The following is an 18,832-nucleotide window of genomic DNA, read 5'->3' as shown; positions in this document are numbered from 1 at the left end:
GTTTGGTCCAATTTGAATCTGGTCTAGTTAGAAATAATGCTTATGTAGAAGCTTATTTTGGACTTTCTGAGCCAGCAAGCAGGGCTTAATTAGTGAATCAGTATTGTGTGCCGCTATCAATTTACATGATCATTACAAACAACTAACTGACCAAAACCAACAATTAATGTGTTTTTGTGTGCGTGTTTGTGTGTGTGTGCGTGTGTGTGTGTGCCTATGATACAAAACATTCTTGTCAATCCTGAACTAGGACGTCATAGAATAGGCCTGGGGCCTCAGGCCCCAAATCCTCACCCCTGCCATCATCACTTCGACCCACACCGTGGGTTAACCCTTGTTAAATTCTCTCTGAGGTTACCAACATCCCAGCAGCCACTCCAGTCTCAAGGTAGAGTTGCTTTGTGAACCAGTCCTGTGCCTGCTGCCTGTGTACTAAGTAAGTGTAATGTGATTTACACTTCAACCCATCGAATCTCATTTGTATTTATGAAAATAACTGCATCACAGAATACTTTTTATCGCCACCTCCACAGAGACACTGTACCAGCACCTTAAAGTAGATTCATAATTAGCCTGATGGAGCCTTTGCTACTTGTATTCACAATAACCCCAAAGCAAGCAATTACTCATCTTCGTCAATCCATGTATGTATCCTCGAGACATTCAACATCCCTGTGACTTCACAAGTATAACAGAACACTATTCTAAATTAACCTTTTCGGTTTATTTTTTGAGAAACAGAAAATAACTAGATTTTTTTAAACAGTTGCCATTTTTAATCAGGTGCAAGGCTACCAAATTGAACGCTCATTCTACAGCAAACATCCTTTGGTTATATCCTAAATATGAATATGCTTTTATTAATCCTTAAAGGATTAACATTAATATGACAGTGATGTGTCACATGTTCTGTCAAACAGCGGCAGGTAGATTTAGAAACGCGGACCACAAGTAAATTTTTTCCATGCAGCCAACAGTGAGTACCATAAGTGACATATTTTGGTTCTGTAGCACGTTGAATGCAATGACAATCTTGTTGATGTGCAAACTATCCGCTTTAATTTGAGGGTATTTTCATCCATATTGGATGGACTGTTTAGAAATGACAGCACCTTTTGTACCCCCCCCCATTTTAAGGTACATGTATTTGTTGAATTGGCTTCACAGATGAGTTTTAGTTTTTAGGCAGTTGTATGCATTTGTGTCCTAGTGAAGAGAGCTGTTGATGGTCTAGTCTTAATTCTAGACTTTGCAATTGCCTTTGAAGATTGTTGTTGGGGTGTGACAACAAGGAAGACAGCAGAGAAAAGACTGCCATCTCAGGATTCATGATGCTGCCACACTCACACCTCAATACTCCTAAACAGAAGGAAGACAACACAAGAAAAAGAAACAAAAGGTTTGGAGAATGAGCTGAACTTTATTTTCTCTGGTAACACAGGCACTGGCTCAGACACTTGTGGGGGGGGGGGCAAAGAGAAAAAAAAAAAAAAAAAAACTATCCGCTGGTTAAACTCCCCAGCTGAAGAAAAAAAAAAGAAAACGAACTAAAAGGAATAAGGAAATGAGTCCAACTCCTATTGAGCTTGTGCCAGAAAAAGGGTTTAAAAAGACAATACGACTGATCCAAAATGATTAACCGCCACAGTGATGCCAAAGATTCAATCAAGACGTTTCACAACATCGGCCGCTCCCCGTTTTCACTCTCTGAAGCTGGTGTGCAACATCTCTCCGAGTACAAATCATGCTTGTGGTACGGCGTTGAAGGTGTGTGTTTTTGTGCAGTTATTAGAAATTGAATTATTTTTCCATGTTTCACAGTGTTTTTTTTAAGCAGTCGTCACCTTATTATGCCCAGTCAGTCTGGCTTCTGTATCCATTTAATTGCCTTTGGTTATTCCACCAGAGGGCGCTCAAGAAAGCGCGTTTATCCAACACCATTTATCACTGTCAAGCACACCCTGTTAATGATTAATCACAGTGCTTGTACCATAGCAAGGCTTCTCCGTGTCAAGGTAGATGAGTAAACCTACTTCCTTGAATATAATCCAGTGTAATTAAGCCTCGACAGCCAAAGATAATTAAGTTGAACTGCTCTCCCTTCAGTCTAAGAAACATTGGGCTTATTCTCATCGCTTATTTCTCTCCACTTTTTTCTTGCTCTTTTCTACTTCCAGCTCGACCCATCCCGAGAGGCTAAGAAAAGAAGGAGGGGGGGAGGGGGGGGGAGAACAAAAAAAAAAAAAAAGCCCATAGACAGGAAAATCCAAAAACTGAATTAGACAAATGGAATGTCCTTGCTCCTTCAAACGTCTGTTCGGATCCACATCCGTTACATATGTTGCAGATTGGGAGGGGCGGACCCACAGGTTGATCATTTTAAAAAAAAATCCAAAAAAAAAATCAAAACAGGCTTTAGGAAAAATACTTCCACAAAAGGATGCACTTGCGTTTCCTCACGAGAAAGATATGTTTGGGCGTTCTTCACATCTACTTCTAGCTCCTATAAGGAACATGTAGGGAAGGGATTGGAATGTCCTTAAAGATGGCGGACTGCAATTGATTTCCGGGTCAGGAGCAAGGAAAACAAACATGAGAAAAGTGGAGAAAAATACGCGATAGGAAATGAGCCCATAAAGTCTGGAGCTTCCAGGGTGGCCGTGGTCTGCAGACAGCAGAGCTGCACCATCTCACATCGCACAGGAAAGGCCACACAGTCCAGCCCTCCCTCCAGGTCTGGGAATGTACACTGAATATCAGACTGGCTTCAGCAGCCTGACTCAGTTTGAGGACAGACTGGGTGATCTCAGCACTTAAGGTCGTAAACAGTGAACCAGCACTGCCCTTGCACCAATGGCGTGCACAGGTAAAACCCTGATTTTGTGCTTCATTTGTCATTTTTTTTAACCCTAAATTCAGGGGTCTCTTACCCAATAAAGGTCGGTTAGGGTCCAAGCATTTGTTCTAACCCAGGGAAAAGCAGCCGACTGAACTAATCATAGCCTTCAATCAAGACCTCGATTTGCTGAATCATGAGTTTATAAAAGCTGGGCAACAACAAAAGCCAGCACCCCAAATCGACCTCTCGGGATAGGACTGCTGACCCCCAATTACAGTCTCCCAATGGGGGAGCTTGAAGTGAACACTGTACCTGGGTGTGACAGAGCCAGCTGACTGAAATAACCCTCCGTAAAGCCTCAGGATGAGGACGGACAACGCTGCCTCTAGCTGACTGGGCCGTCCTGCACGCCATCCCTCTCTCCAGCAGTGGGAGTGAGTGTGGGATTAAGGCACTTGAGTGGTTGTGTGTGTGTGTGTGTGTGTGTGTGTGTGTGTGTGTGTGTGTGTGTGTGTGTGTGTGAGCGCAGAGGTGCAGTGAGGGAAAGCAGAGCGGTTGGGCAGGGTTTGGGAATCAAGCCAAAAGCACTCTTTTTTTAAACATATATAACAGAGTGCAATGTTTTGGAAGTGCTGACAGCAGTGCAGTTCAGAACAGATCTGCTGCACTTTCCAGGCGTAAGGAACTAGTCAGTATTTTATTTCTTAACATGTACGGCCTCTAGACTAGTCTGCATTTATCTTTACAACCAAGTGGCCCCCTGTCTTATTTTTCACTTCGGAGACATTTATTTTTCTCAGCTCCGCGTGTTACAGAACGACTTGGGCCACCACTATTTTCTGCAGAGACTCGGAAGAGGACAGAGTGCTGTACTGTATGCTACACGCATTGTCGGGAATGCACCGCTATCAACCAGCTCGAACCCTGACCCAGGAACTACCCGCAATGAAGTGTGAATGCGTTTCCCCCACGGCCCCCTCCCCTCACAGACCGGCTGACCTCAGCGTGTGTGCAGTGTGTGTGGGGGTTATGCAGCCCCTGAATGTGGGTTCATTTACCGGGGGTTTGGCGGTAAATGAGTTAGGCTGGCTTCAATGGACGGCAATTCTCCTGGCAGTTTCACCCCGACTAAAGAGAGGATGGCCAGTGGTGGACTAGATGGTGAAGTGGCTTGAGGGGACTGAAGTCCAAAAAAATTCAATAAAAATAAAAAAGGGAAAAAAAATCAAATAAAGAGGGATGATGTCTGTGCAAGTGCCAGATGTCCTATTCTCCTGAAAAAGAGACAAGATGGCTGCCGTTAGAAACTGTGATTACAACAATACCATTCCATTGCTGCAGATGGCCAACCGACTCCACTGCTAACATGTTTCTCCCTCAAAAAATATTGGAACCTTTTATATAGCGTGTATAAATGTGTGTCACTCATTTCACAGCAAGGCAACCATGTACTTTCCTGAGCTAGCCAAAGCGTTCAGCTAAACATATCCCAAATTGGACAGAACCCCTCCCATTTGGAGGGGGAAACTACTGATTGGACAAATAGGTGACATTGAAGCCAACAAATCACAGGAAGGAGACTTTCAAATCAGAAAATATATTTTGTGCTATTTTGGGACACTGCAGTCAAACCTAACTGAGGCAAGTACTTACAAAAGCTACTATCACAGATGGTGGTCTTGAAACTTGGTTGCATGGGCTTTTACTGAAGGAATGGAATTAATATTGCACACAAAAAATAAATGCTTAAACCTATGAATCTATAACTAATAACATGAACCCTTTTGGCGAAGTGGGGTTGTTCTTATGCCTGGTCAGCAAGCTGGCTACTAGATTCATTCACCTTGGCAGCCAGAGAGTCTGGAAGGAAAGCTAGCTAGACAGCCTTGTTGCCAAGCTAGCCTGCTAGCCAGCAATACATTTCCCCATAAAGAACACCTCAACATAAGTCTCCACTCCTGTGTCTAGAGTTACTTGCCGCAATACATACAAGCAGAACATTTCTGCATTTTGACGCAGCAGAATCGCACGCATCCAGATCAGTGTGCTAAACCACGTGTGCGTGTGTGTACATGCATTGCGTGTGCAAGTGTGTGTCCAATTCGGCATTATCCCATGTCAACGTGTCCATCTGTTCACCACCTCTGATCCATAAACATGCGGCAGTGAGTGAGCCTCACCGCCTAGGTCTGCAGCAGCTCCCCCTGCTGGCCCTCCGCCGCCTCGCACTCTGAGATGGAGGAGTGGAACTCTGCCACATACAGGCTCTTGTCGATGCTGCCCGGGATGGGCTTGATGTCGGTCACCAGCTGGTCCTCGATGGCTTTCAGGTTGAAGCGGTCCTCCGACGTGATCAGGTTGATGGCCAAGCCCAGGTGACCGAACCTCCCTGAGCAAGAGAGAGAGAGAGAGAGGAGGTGATCGATAACGCAACTTTAAAGGACAACTACACTCTAGATCACGTCGTTTTAGCTGTAAAGGTGTTCGTACGCCTACTTTATAGTGAAACACTTTAATCCATGGCATCATTTCGATGTTTATGAAATTATGTTATTTCGGGAATCAAAAAAATATAAAACGTGATGTCAAGAGTACCCTTTTCAGGGTACCTCCAAGTCGTGTAGCTGTCAATCAGATATCAAGTTTGGAAAATTGTCCACTTACTGTTAACACCTCATTTTCAAAATGTGAAAGCCAGCGGTTACAAATAAAGACGACACAGAACAATGCCAGCACCTGACTAGTTAAGAGAATACTTTATGCAAAATAGGTGGAAACCCATACTCTACCCACTACAGACTCTTCCCCCAATTGTGTAGAAGACAGAGCCAGGCTGAAACGGTGAGTGCAATTACTCAGCCTGCAACAAAGGAGGCTAGTAAAACTGGACAGCACTGGAGTTTGATGGCTCAGTACTTGGAACTGTGGAGCTGTATGTACTATAAGAATGTCATCTGTGCATGTCTCTGGCTAATGACATGTGCCACAGAGGTGGAGGTGTGGACCTGAGCGGGGTCACTGGGGGGACCCTCACCTGATCGTCCGATGCGGTGGAGGTACGTCTCCGCGTTTTTGGGGAAGTCGAAGTTGATGACGACATTCACAGCCTGGATGTCAATTCCTCTGGTGAAAAGGTCTGCAAAGGGAGACAGACACAAAAAAAAAAAATTTATATAAAGCTGCTGCACCTACATAATATAAAATGCATGTCTGTCTGATTGCTGGAGAATCGTACACGGGGCCTTGTCGGAGAGAATGTAGTTTGTATTGTGTGTGTGTGTGTGTGTGTGTGTGTGTTACTCCAGACACCTTACATGTGGCAGTAAATATTGGAACCTAACCAGCTATCCAAACAGCCCTTTATGCAAGAGTATGTGGTTTTCCTGCTCATCTGCCAGACAGCAGCGTGGCACAGTGGTTAACAAACACACCAGCCTTTTTAGCCACACATCAGTCTGCTTCATGTGCTCTACTTTTCAGTCAGGCACTTCAGTCAGACATTCTTCAGCTAACAACAGCCGTTTCAATGGGTAGTGACCAGGACAAATCGCATGTCTCCTGAGCAAACAGACTACAGTAAGCACAGTACTCGACAAGCTATTAACTGAATGTGAATACCCACGTAAACAACAAAATAATAATGTATTATTCAGCTGAGGCTATTATCCAAAGCGACGTATAGCTGATTAGACTAAAAAGGGGATAATCACCCCTGGAGAAATGTGGGGTTAAGGGCCTTGCTCAAGGGCCAAACAGCTGTGCAGCTCTCATTGTGGCTACACTAGGGCTAGAACCACAAACCTTCCGGGTCTCAGGCATGCACTCGAGCCATTAGGCTACAGGCAGCTGCATGCTTATTAAACATGCTTATTTGCAACAGTATTTTTCTGTTGCTCTTGCGGAAGTCACGTTTCTAACCTTTACTTTGTAGCGCACCAGAAAGGGTTTTGTGAACAAACTGGATTGCAGATTATTACTTGGCTAACCACTGGGATACTGTATCGCACTGCAAGTGACTCAGAGTGAAGTTATCCGCAAACGAAGCAGCTCTGCTCTGCCTTCCCCTGGGGCAGTTTCTGTGAAACAGAGTGTTAAAATCTGTCTTTTAACCCTTACAGTCCCTGTTAAACTATTATCCAGTGCCATTACTGAACAGGGAGGGGGCCTAAATGAGCACTGCATGGAAAATGAGCAGAAATATCACAAGACGTATTCCCTGTTAAACTATTCTCCAGTGCCATTACTGAACAGGGAGGGGGCCTAAATGAGCACTGCATGGAAAATGAGCAGAAATATCACAAGACGTATTCCTTTTCTGAAGTTCATTAAAACTTTCAATGGAAAGGCACAAGTTTTTTTCAGCCACATCTCACGGAGGTTGGGGAGGTTCCTGCATTACATCTTAAAATCTGACTATCAGGTCATCTGGAAATGGAAACTATTGCATGAAGTCATGGCTGATTTGGTGGGTGACCCCTGATTCCCTGTTTCTCCACTGTTCTCCTGACCGTGTGCGGAACTGATGGATAATGTAAACGCCCGGAAGCCCACCTGTGCAGACCAGGTTCCTGCACAGTCCGTTTCTGAAGTCGTGGAAAACGCGGTTCCTGTACTCCTGTAACGGCCAGAAACAAGCAGGGTAAGACCAGAACGTGCCACAGCCCTCCTCCTGAAAATGCCCCACATTCTGCATATGCGCACTGGCAAAGCATCAGTTTTTGTAAACGGTTGCCATCCCAGTTTTTGAACTGTTAACTGCTTAACCAATACAAACTGTACCTTAGTCCTACCTCCTGATTTCCCCCGCCCCCCTTTCTGATATCCCTTATCCTTCTCTTGTCTAACCCCCCAAAAAAATTAAAATTGCACTTATGTTTAGAACACTTTGTGTATTTTAGTAGTTATGGATGTGATGCTTTAACTTGTGGAAGAACCTACGCACTTGTAAATCACTTTGGATTAAAAGCGTCTGCCAAATGACTAAAATGTAAATGTAAATACAGTTTATGACCACTAGAGGGCGGCTTTAAAAAAAAAAAAAAAATTTTAACTGGAGTACTCAAACTTATTTTGGGGCATCTCAGTAGTTAAATGTCAACATTGTAAGTCAGATAATTAAAGATTCACATTTGCATTGACATTGTGCAGTGTAACCTCACAGTTGTGTGTGTCCACCCCTAACACCCAGACGCTGGAGTGGAGGCATGCGATTCCCACCTGCATCATCTTGGCGTGGATGTAGAAACAGGAGTACCCCAGCTGGGTGATCTTCTTGGCCAGGAGCTCCACCCTCTGGGTGGAGTTACAGAAGATGATGGACTGGTTGATCTGCAACTGAAAGATGAAGGGGGGGGAAAAGGGGAGACGTGGGTTAGACAAATGCCATCTCATCCAATCTGTAATAATCCAACAACAACTTCCAACTGCTCCTTGGGCAACAACTCTGCACTGAGAACTGATTTTAGGTTGAATACCCACAACGTGTGGTACATTCAATACTATAATCCCAAAGTTTCAGCTCTATACCCATAATCTCTCATGCACCCCCTGCCCCACTTAATGTTATGTTGAAGGTTTTGTGCTTCGACATCCTGTGGGTGGTAATACGGAGAACTAGGCATCGTCTCTGATCTGTGCCTAACCTTTGAGCGTACATTTGTTAGTCACTCTGTACAGGTGTCAGAAAAATGGCTGAAAGAAAACATATTCCAGCAAGCCCTGTGGCTCACAGTAAACTGAAGAAAGTGGTGTGCATTTCTTTGTAAGCGAGTGTGAGTGTGTAAGTAGAAGCCTGTGAAGGCTGATGTGTTTGTATGCGTTGGCGTGTCCGTTTGTGCGTTTGTACACGCGTCTCTAAGCTGAAGCCGGTGAAGGCTGGTGCGTGTACGTCCGTTTTTATGCATTTGCATGTCCGTTTGTGCGTTTGTACACGCGTCTCGAAGCTGAAGCCGGTGAAGGCTGGTGTGTGTACGTCCGTTTGTACAGACGGAGCGTGGGTCAGACGAAGCCCGAGAGCCAGCTCACCCTGGAGAAGAGCGTGTTGAGACAGTGCACTTTCTGCCTCTCTGTGACGTAGGCGTAGTACTGCGTGATGCCCTTCAGAGTCAGCTCGTCCATCAGGTTAATCTCATAGGGCTTCTTGAGGTGCTTGGCCTGGAAAGAGTCAACACAGGTGGGCCAACGGAAAACACGCACGCGCACACACACACACACACACACACACCACATAAAGGGCACAGCAGTCACAGGTTTCCTGAGCATTGGGGGGTGGGGGTGGGGGGGGGGGGTTAGGCCACTGTTTCAGCGTTCAGTGCTCACCATGAACTTCTGCACGGTGACGGGGAAGGTGGCCGAGTACAGCAGGATCTGTCGGTTCTTGGGCAGGAAGCTGATGATGTCCTCGATGAGAACCACAAAGTCCTGGGACAGGAGCTTGTCGGCCTGTGCAGGGAGGGGGAGGGGAGCGCGAGTGAGAGACGCGTGAAGCCTTTGGATGCGCTGGCTGGGCGCGTGCGGAGGGACGGAGCGCATGTGCACAAGCCTGCCGCAGGCGCCCCCGCGGGCCTGTGCACGGCTGCTCGCCGCGGAAACGCTTCCTGCCGGCTCGCCGCACGTTCACACTCGTTCTTTTTGTGGACGTCCCACCTGTTGTACACATCTATGACTACACCAACTGTCAGCAGCGAGTGTCATTTCTCTACACTGGTGTTGTCACTACAGAGCACACACGCATGCACGCACACAAACAAACAGGCACACGCGCGCGCACGCGCGCGCACACACAAACACACACACACACACACACACACACACACACACACAGAGTCTCACAGAGAAACACATACACACACAGGTGCGCACACACGCACACAAACAGGCACACGTGCGCACAGTCTCGGAGAAAACACACGCACCCACACCCAGACACAGACACAGACACAGACACAGACACAGACACAGACACAGACACAGACACAGACACAGACACAGACAGACAGACACAGACACAGACAGACAGACAGACACACGTGCGCACACATACAGGCTTGCAGAGAAACGCACACACACAGGTGCGCACACACACGCACACACAAAGGCAGGCTCATGTGCACGCGCACACACACACACACACACACACACAACCCTCCTCACCTCATCCATCACCATCATCTGCAGCCGGTCCACTTTAGCCACGCCCTTCTTGATTAGGTCCAGGATCCTGCCTGGTGTGGCGATCACCACATGCACTGCCAATGAGAAGAGGAGGAAAACAGTCAGGACCCCATACACACAGCACAGCACCGCCCAGCCATCGCACGCACGCACGCACACTCGCACGCACGCACGCACGCACGCACGCACGCACGCACGCACGCACGCCAGCTCAAACACACAGCACAGATTAACAGTCACCGGCTCAGATACACACAGCAGAGCATAGCACACCTAAGGGCTCGGATACACACACAGCACAGCCACCAGCTCCGATAAACAAAGCACAGCCCACCGCCTCCCACCCTGTTCAACGGGACACTGTTGTCAGGCACCAGGCCAAGCTCAGTACAGCCAGGAGCTTCTTCTTCCACAGCATACTGTATATGTGCTCTACCTCAGGTACAGACGCAGTCTGTATATGCTCTACCTCAGGTACAGACGCAGTCTGTATATGCTCTACCTCAGGTACAGACGCAGTCTGTATATGCTCTACCTCAGGTACAGACGCAGTCTGTATATGCTCTACCTCAGGTACAGACGCAGTCTGTATATGCTCTACCTCAGGTACAGACGCAGTCTGTATATGCTCTACCTCAGGTACAGACGCAGTCTGTATATGCTCTACCTCAGGTACAGACGCAGTCTGTATATGCTCTACCTCAGGTACAGACGCAGTCTGTATATGCTCTACCTCAGGTACAGACGCAGTCTGTATATGCTCTACCTCAGGTACAGACACAGTCTGTATAAGCGCTACCTCAGGTACAGAAGCAGTCTGTATATGCTCTACCTCAGGTACAGACGCAGTCTGTATATGCTCTACCTCAGGTACAGACGCAGTCTGTATATGCTCTACCTCAGGTACAGACGCAGTCTGTATATGCTCTACCTCAGGTACAGACGCAGTCTGTATAAGCGCTACCTCAGGTACAGACATTTTGTATACGCTTTACCTCATCATGGATGCAGCCAGTTTTCCGCTGATTTTACTGCTTTTGCACCAGCCTTGAGCTAAATCAGGCATACCTCAATCCGCTCAAGTGGATAAATTCAAGACAGCGCATGTCAGCAGACAGCCACCGTTGCTAAGAAGCACTTATTCTCTACCCGCACAGTAGTAGAAAAATTAAGCAGGGAACCGTCAACAGCTCACTTCGTTGATTCCGAATTGTGAAAACCTAATCGAATTACACAGCTGGCAAAGACGATAAGGCATATACCGCCAAAGACAGGCAGCTGGGCGACTCACAGGGCATACGGCTCATCAGCGCACATTAACACCCTCCCACACAGGAATGCATCGCACTGAACATCACAGCCAACCCAGCACCCGAGAGGCAGGGGAGGGCACGCCATCCCCAAATAAAGACCTAGAGCTTTAACCGTCACACACCCTGTTCACCTGCCCCATAACGGGAGAGGGTCTCCGCTCAACAGCAACTCCTCAGCAGCTAATTTCTCAAACTCGCACACAATATGAGCAAATGCCGCAGCCAATACTATTCTTTAACAATGAATAAACCCGTATTTACATAGCGCAAAGTGTCACAGCATAGTGACGTCACGCGTCGATACGCGTCGTTAATGTCGGCTGTGCCGAACACACCGCAACGACGGTCCGCCGACGGCCGAGTTGCACGTACGTTCTGCGCCTGCGTGAGAGGTAATAACTCTCCACACCAGCAGGTGGCGGTAGTCTGTATTTGTCTTTCAAAAAAATGGAAACCGGAAGACCGGGGAATGCGTTTGCATTGCGTTGGACCTAGAAGCAGCCATTGTCGCGCTCACAACAGTTTGCAGCAATTTCCTTGTTCTCTCGCTATTTAGTAATACTAATCGAAAATTATGTCTGGTAGTGATAGTAACTTTGGAATGGCTTCTCGTCGGAGCCCTCCAAAACACGCCGACGGAAAGACTCGGCCGACAGGGCGCCACCGACGTCCGATGGCCGACCGTCGGTTTGGTGTCCGGGCCTTAACTGACGCCGAGGATTAGCAGGAAAACGGGCGTACGTCCAGGTGTGAAAGCGTGACGCGTGTTGCCATAGGCGACGAGGTCACTGCACTTTACCCGTCTCGTCCAGCCTCATGATGTCGTCCCGCAGGTTGGTGCCGCCCGTGGTTGCCATGACTTTAACCCCGCCCAGGTGCTTGGCAACCTGGATACTGATCTGGCTGACCTGCAGGGCCAGCTCCCGAGTGGGAACCATCACCATGGCTACGGAGGGGGAGAGAGAGAGAGAGAGAGAGAGGGGGGGAGGGGAGGGGAGGGGGGAGGCAGATTAGTCACCTTTGTGTAATAGAATGCCCTGAACCAGTCAGGGGTGCGCGTGGCTGTTTCCACGTGGTGTCTGCCTGTGGATCTGACCATATGTCCGTGTCTCTGATACAGTGTCAGCTCAGGCCTGCCTGAAGCTGCCTCCTGTTCAGCGGATAAATATGAGCAGCCTGTGCACTGGAGCGGAGGGGGGAAACGTGGCTTTGTCTGCGTGTGGTCATTACGAGAGTCTCTGCCACACCTCAGGTCCACACAGCGACTAGAGGTTTACGGTCTGGTTCCACAGGTCCGGTTCAACAGGTCCATGTAAAAACTATAGGGTTAGCAGAGCAGTGGGCGGTTTTGCAGGCCCATATAGAGAGACTGAGTATAGCAGGATAGAGTGAGGTTGTGCAAATCAATAGAGTCTGAGGGTATAGCAAGGTACAGTGACGTTGTGCGGACCCATAGAGGGGGTATAGGACTGTAGTGTCTGTGGTTCTGCAGATCCACACAGAGAGACTGAGGGTGTAGCCCTGTATGTGGTCTCACCCTGTATGTAGTCCTTCTTCAGATCTATCCTCTCCAGCAGGGGGATGAGGTAAGCGCCACTCTTGCCTGTGCCGTTCTTGGCTCTGGCTAAAATGTCCCTGCCGGACAGAGCGATGGGAATGCTCTCCTCCTGCAAGCGAAGAGGAGCGCTGTTAATGAACAACACGAGCACAAACACGATCACGAGCACCAACACCAACCAACTCTTCCCGCGTGCCCTTGACACATTACAATCAGAGCAAACTTCCCAGCACACACACCTAATCACCCACCTCACATAATTCAGTGAGCACATTTTACACTAATTTCTATTATTATTTAAAAGTATTTCAAAGCTGACGCATCCAACCAGAATGCAACACGCAACTCGCAGCCATCAAAATCATTGACCCACAAATGCTAACACACGCCCCAGTGAAATCACAGCAAACAGCTTGTGGCACAAATACAGAGCTTGTGAGCCAGGTAGAGCCAAGACAACACTGAACCACACAAAGGCAAAAGGCAGGGCTCCACAGTGCTCCCACTTTAGGAGAATTTGTCCCAGAAAACTGATGTATGGGCAACTGGAAAAAATAATGCAGGAGCACATCTACTAATTTGGATGCCTTAGTGTGCTCCCACACATGTGCTCCGTGGAGAAAGAGTTAGCATGGAGCCCCTAATGGTACAAGGGGGTGAAAACTGCTCAATTCGCAGCTTGAAGGTGAGCTGGACCTTCATACATCAGGCCAGTCATGTCAGTGCATGAAGAACAAGACAGAGAGCACGGTATAGGTGTGTGTGTGTGTGTGTGTGTGTGTGTGTGTGTGTGTGTGTGTGTGTGTGTGTGTGTGTGTGTGTGTGTGTGTGTGTGTGTGTGTGTGTGTGTGTGTGTGTTAGGCAGGGGAGGGGGGGTGCAGGGCGTTAGGCAGGGGAGGGGGGGTGCAGGGCGTTGGGCAGGGGAGGGGGGGTGCAGGGCGTTAGGCAGGGGAGGGGGGGTGCAGGGTGTTAGGACAGACAATGAGGGCCGGGTTGCAGTACCTGAATAGGAGAGGGCTTCTCCCAGCCCATCTCAAAGATGCCCATCAGCAGCTCTCGTTTCAGGCAGTAATCCTCAAACTCGTTACCCTTGGTCGCCGTGACATCCTGAGAGGCACAGGGAGGAAGAGGGTTCACTGTGCTGCCCTTGGCCGGCATATTCACGCAGGGCTCCGTGTGTGTATACATGTGTGTGTGTATGTGCGCGTGTGCGTACACATGTGTACGTGTGTGTGCGCGTGTCCGTCATATATGGTTCTCAGCCAGGATACGGTACAGGCATATTTGCATGACCCAATGAAGGCATGATGCACACGTCAGCTAGGACAATCACCTGATGAGCCAGGTAAGGTTTGTTTCAATACATATGAAAACCAACACCAAAAAATGTCCATGTATTCCACATGAGCAAGAACTTAATGCCAGCAGAAATCTGTACATATCTAACTCTATTATCATTATTTTGTTTTTAAATCAGATAGCAGCTAGTTTGACAATAATATTTTGCATTGTGCAAAGCGAAAAGGATGCAATTCTTCAGATCTCTTGACATAATTACATAGAAGCAGTAACCTGCCATTTGAAAAATCTCTCGGGTGCATCATATAAACCTGCTTACCATAGAAAATGGCAGGGCCATAAAAATTCAATGCAAATGGACAATCATGTGCACACTATATTATAAACATGTCCCACAGGAGATGTATCTGAAAGCCCAGCACAAGCAAAAACATTTAGCCTAATGTTTTACAGAAAAGTGTATAGGAGCATGCGATTCATTAAATCCACATTCCCAGAACTCAATTTTGCATTGTGATGAACCAATTAGGTTTAACAAGTTAAAAACAACACCGCTTTAAGAGAGGACCACTGGACTTCACAAATTGTTTTTTTCACTGAAGTGTTGCCTGCTGGATTTGAGCTGGCCTGCTTCTGCACAAATCAAATGAGGAAGCCACTGTCCCTGTCAATGTACTTAACAGAACATTAAGTATCGGAATAGATGTTTTCACAGCTAACCATTCCAAACACAAAACGCTCAGAATACCGTTGGCAGTGTTTTGCATGTACGTGCTGGCTACCTGTTAGGTCACTGCAGCAAAGGTGAGGTTGAGATCAGAGGAAAAATAAGATACGCACTCAGCCACTCCACGTCCTGCTGGCCACAGCGTCTGCTGGCCGTTGCTTCAACCGTGATTTCATTAATGAGCTTATTATCCGAACCAAGCAGGTAAAACGAGTGAACTCAGGAGTAGGGCACAGGTGAAGGAAATGCCTGCAGACACTGTGGCCCACAGGACGCGGGGTTGAGTCCCGCTGATTTATAAGACGGCAACAGCGCACATTAGAATTTCAATGCTCCGCAGCTTACCGAGGTCCTGACTCGCGTGTCTTTGGGGGGGAGCTGCAGGCACTTCTTCCAGTCGTCACCGAACCTGCAAGCAGCACAACCGAGTGAGACAACCAAACTGGCCGGGAACGCACTGCGGGGCGTGATCAATTAGGAAACACAGGGAGAACACCGTCACCAAAAGTGAGTGGAATGGAAAAAAAGAAAATAAATGACTGGGTCGTACCTGATGCCAGCACTGTTCTGGGGGAGGCCGCCTGCCTTCGGAAGGAGGCTGGGGGTCTTTCCTGGCTGAGGGCCTGATGGAAGAGCTGTTGGCTTGGCCTGTCCTCGGAGCTGCCCGTTCTGCTTGCTTAAGCCCATGACCACAGAGGCTGGGTTCTCTGTTCTTGCTGTAGCCATTACTATCAAAAGATTTCTCTGCTTGTTGTTGACAATTCGCAGCTTGACTTTACCTCCTTTGAATACTTTTGTAGCAAGTTTGTTTAAACTTAATGCCCCCAGGTGTAAACAGTTCCCCAAAAAAAGAGAAAAAAAATCTGGGAACTAAAATTGTCCTTTTTTTTTTTTTTTTTTAACTTTACTTATAGCTTTTATATACACACACTTGTACGTACAGTGCGGACCTCAAAATAAAAGAGCGCCTGACGTTTCGAACAGGGTTATGTACACAAAAACTCTTCCATACGAAGAGAAATTAGTATTTATATGAATAAATAGAAGATATACACGTACACAATATAGAAAATTATATGTGAACGTGTATAGTGGAAAAAAAGTCCTGTTTCAGAACGGCAAAGGCAATCGGAACTGAAAAAGGTCACCGCAAATGTTTTTATTTTCCTGGTGTTTTTTTTTTTTTTTTATCTTGAGTTCAGCTGCAATGTATCCTTTGTGCTTTTGTTCAAAATGGCAGTGCTCTCTTGTTTCTAAATCACTGCAATTACGTTTCCATTTTATCTTTTATTTCTTAATTGTCTGCAAATTGATTACTTTAATCCTCAAGTTTCCAGTTTTAGTCTTGGTGAATCACTTGCTTCACAAAAAAAGGCTCCTTCTGGGAAAAGGTGAATTGCACAAATTCAGAGGATTCTTAAATATAACAGCAGAATCGTTGGGGTTGTGCCAGTTATTCTTTAAGTCTCTCGGCACCCCGTTTCTTCTCTCTGTCCTGTGTGTGGAGGAAGAAGTCGCAATGTGCGGCCTTCTAAATGAAATAAAACAGAATCTCGGGTACTTCTCACCTGTCAGGAGAGAGAACAAAGGAAACGCGTGAACAATGTGAAAAATCAGTGGCTAATCCGCAAACTGCTTACGTTCAAATAGCTGCTGGTTCTGCCTGAGTTTACGGGGATCCTAACGAATTGAATTAAACTTATTACATGACGACACAAATCATCAACCATTACAGGCACGGCTGGTGCAGACAATCGATTTTGAGAGAGCGCCGCTGTAAACAGAACCTAAGTTCGATTCCATATTATGTGCGCTCTTAAGCAAACTCCGTTAAATAGTCAAGTCATTTCAAACAGCAAGGCAAGATTGCCACCGATTAACTGTTGGCAGCCAGCAAACTTGGCCAGAGACGGTTAAACTCTCTATGGCTCTTCAGAAGACCTCGTGTTGTGTTCTCCCTCAGGATTAATAGCCAAAGCCCTTTCCACAGACGTTCGCGAGAACACTCCATAAAGCAAACGCCCGTGTTAACTCGAAGCTCAAGGTGATAGGTAGCTAGACAGCTAACAAGTGTAAAGTTATAGTGTAACTGAGTCAGTAACATCTTCCAAAGCCAACGTTCGTCAATGTTATCGGCCCGATGAGTCTGCAAATAGCAGTCTCTCCGAGATTAACTTTGGTCTAATGTTAGTTCACGTTACACTGATTGCAAACACGTAAAGTTAGCCAACTTTCACCACTGGTAGCGTAACATTAATAAGTTGCCTTGCAAGTTAACTAACGTTAGTTGGCTAAATGACTTGTGTTTAGCATCGTTCGTTTAAGGGTAACATATTGGGGAAATGGGGCTTTGCAACTAGAGTTAAGTGAGCTGAACGTAGCCGTCTCGCTCACTTGTGAAACGAACAGCTGCTAACGTTAGCTAAAACCCAGCTGCCGAAATAACGCTGTTACCACGTTAACCTAGGTTAACTGCCAAGACAGGGTTAGATAAGAGTTGGTTAGCCATCTACATAACCAGTGCAATAAAACGTTATAGGCAACTTACAGACCGCTACATAGCTAGCCAAATAAAACATTATTCTGGAAGCTGAAGTTAACCGTTGTTTTTAGTCACAGCCTTCCCGACTATGGTCACATCACTAAGTTGAAACAGCTTGACTTGAACTTTGGTTCAAATTGAGCAACTTGGCTTAATACAAACACATTGGCTTAACGACTGCAAACCATCTTTGAAAGAAAAAACGTGAAGCTACATATGTTAGCTAGCAATTGATATGCAGACATCCAAAGTTAACGTGTAAATTGTATTTATATAGCTAGCTACCTCTAACGAAATTAACACTATCTAGCAAATGAAATCAAGGACAATCTGGACAGTCTGCCAAGTTAGTCTATTAGTGAACGTCAAATAAGTATGGCGTGTCCTGCGAACCCGTAGACTACAGACCAGTGAGGAAACTTTTCCAGGGCTAACGTTAGCTAACTATCAGCTAGTTAAACTAAAACCCACGCGTTAACAGGCGAGGTGAGCAAGCTACTTATGGACAAAAAAGCGGCAAATCGGCTCACTAAGTTATCTAGCTAGTGGCCCATTTGACTAACCGTTAGACGATATGCACTAACTGGTACTAACTAGGTAGTAAATAGCTAGCTAACGAAGTTAACGTTAGCTTCAATACACGGTGGCCACTGAACCACAGAGGATGTTAGCTAGTAGTAATACAGAAATGTTAGCAAACAACGTTGATTGGTATACTGCCTAGCGTTACACTAGAAAGTAATAGTTCGCTCAGACATTAACGAGCTAACGTTGGCTAGCCAGCAAATTATGAAATGTAAATGTTTTCTGTCGTTATAATAAGAAAGCGTCTCACAGTGCGTAAGCTTGGCAATATCACTAGGCTAGCTAGCTGAAACGTATTTGGTAAGCTAGCCAGCAAGCTTTAAAGCTCGGACTCTGCAACTATTAAGTTTGTTCCGTTTCTTTCGAGGAAGTTAGAAATAAATATAGCTACCCGTGTTTGTCCTTATGACTGTTTTTCTTCAGATATACAGCTGAAATTAAGCTTCAATTATTTCTCATATGTTGTTTCGTTTTTCATGAAGTCCACTTCGTTCAACTCGGTTGTCTATTGTCTCTTCTCTAAAAATTGGCAATTCAACATGGCTGCTCCCTCCCTCATTCGTTGTAGCCTCATACAGTGACGTAAGATAAGCGCCTTTCTAACGGTGCCTGATGGGTGTTGTATTTCATTTTCAATATCGATGGAGGCTAATTGTGGTGAAGGCAGAAGTACAACTTTAGACAAAATTGTAACTTTCAAATGAGGGGAATTGAAAAGTTTTCATTATTCATGAATTGAAAGCTTATTCAGCATTTATTCAAACATGTTCTTTGTTACACCTTCAGTCACTGTACT

The 18,832-nt window shown here is 46.4% G+C and overlaps 1 protein-coding gene across 1 annotated transcript; it reads right to left on the bottom strand.

The window, feature by feature from the left end:
• Positions 1-1,400: 1,400 nt before the first annotated feature.
• ddx61 (DEAD (Asp-Glu-Ala-Asp) box helicase 61) lies at positions 1,401-18,563 on the bottom strand. The gene is made up of 14 exons (XM_061255022.1): positions 18,428-18,563; positions 15,460-16,477; positions 15,255-15,318; positions 13,886-13,990; positions 12,863-12,992; positions 12,125-12,271; positions 9,992-10,086; positions 9,158-9,280; positions 8,864-8,992; positions 8,057-8,173; positions 7,391-7,454; positions 5,874-5,975; positions 5,020-5,228; positions 1,401-4,113 (listed from the first exon to the last, which is right to left on the bottom strand). Exons 2-13 carry the CDS (start codon positions 15,633-15,635, stop codon positions 5,023-5,025), a joined length of 1,458 nt encoding a protein of 485 aa, XP_061111006.1. The 5' UTR covers positions 15,636-16,477; positions 18,428-18,563; the 3' UTR covers positions 1,401-4,113; positions 5,020-5,022.
• Positions 18,564-18,832: the final 269 nt, after the last annotated feature.

This window comes from Conger conger, chromosome 1 (assembly GCF_963514075.1).
Source record: "Conger conger chromosome 1, fConCon1.1, whole genome shotgun sequence".
Classification (NCBI taxonomy): Eukaryota; Metazoa; Chordata; class Actinopteri; order Anguilliformes; family Congridae; genus Conger; species Conger conger.
This window is presented reverse-complemented; position numbering and strand designations above follow the sequence as displayed.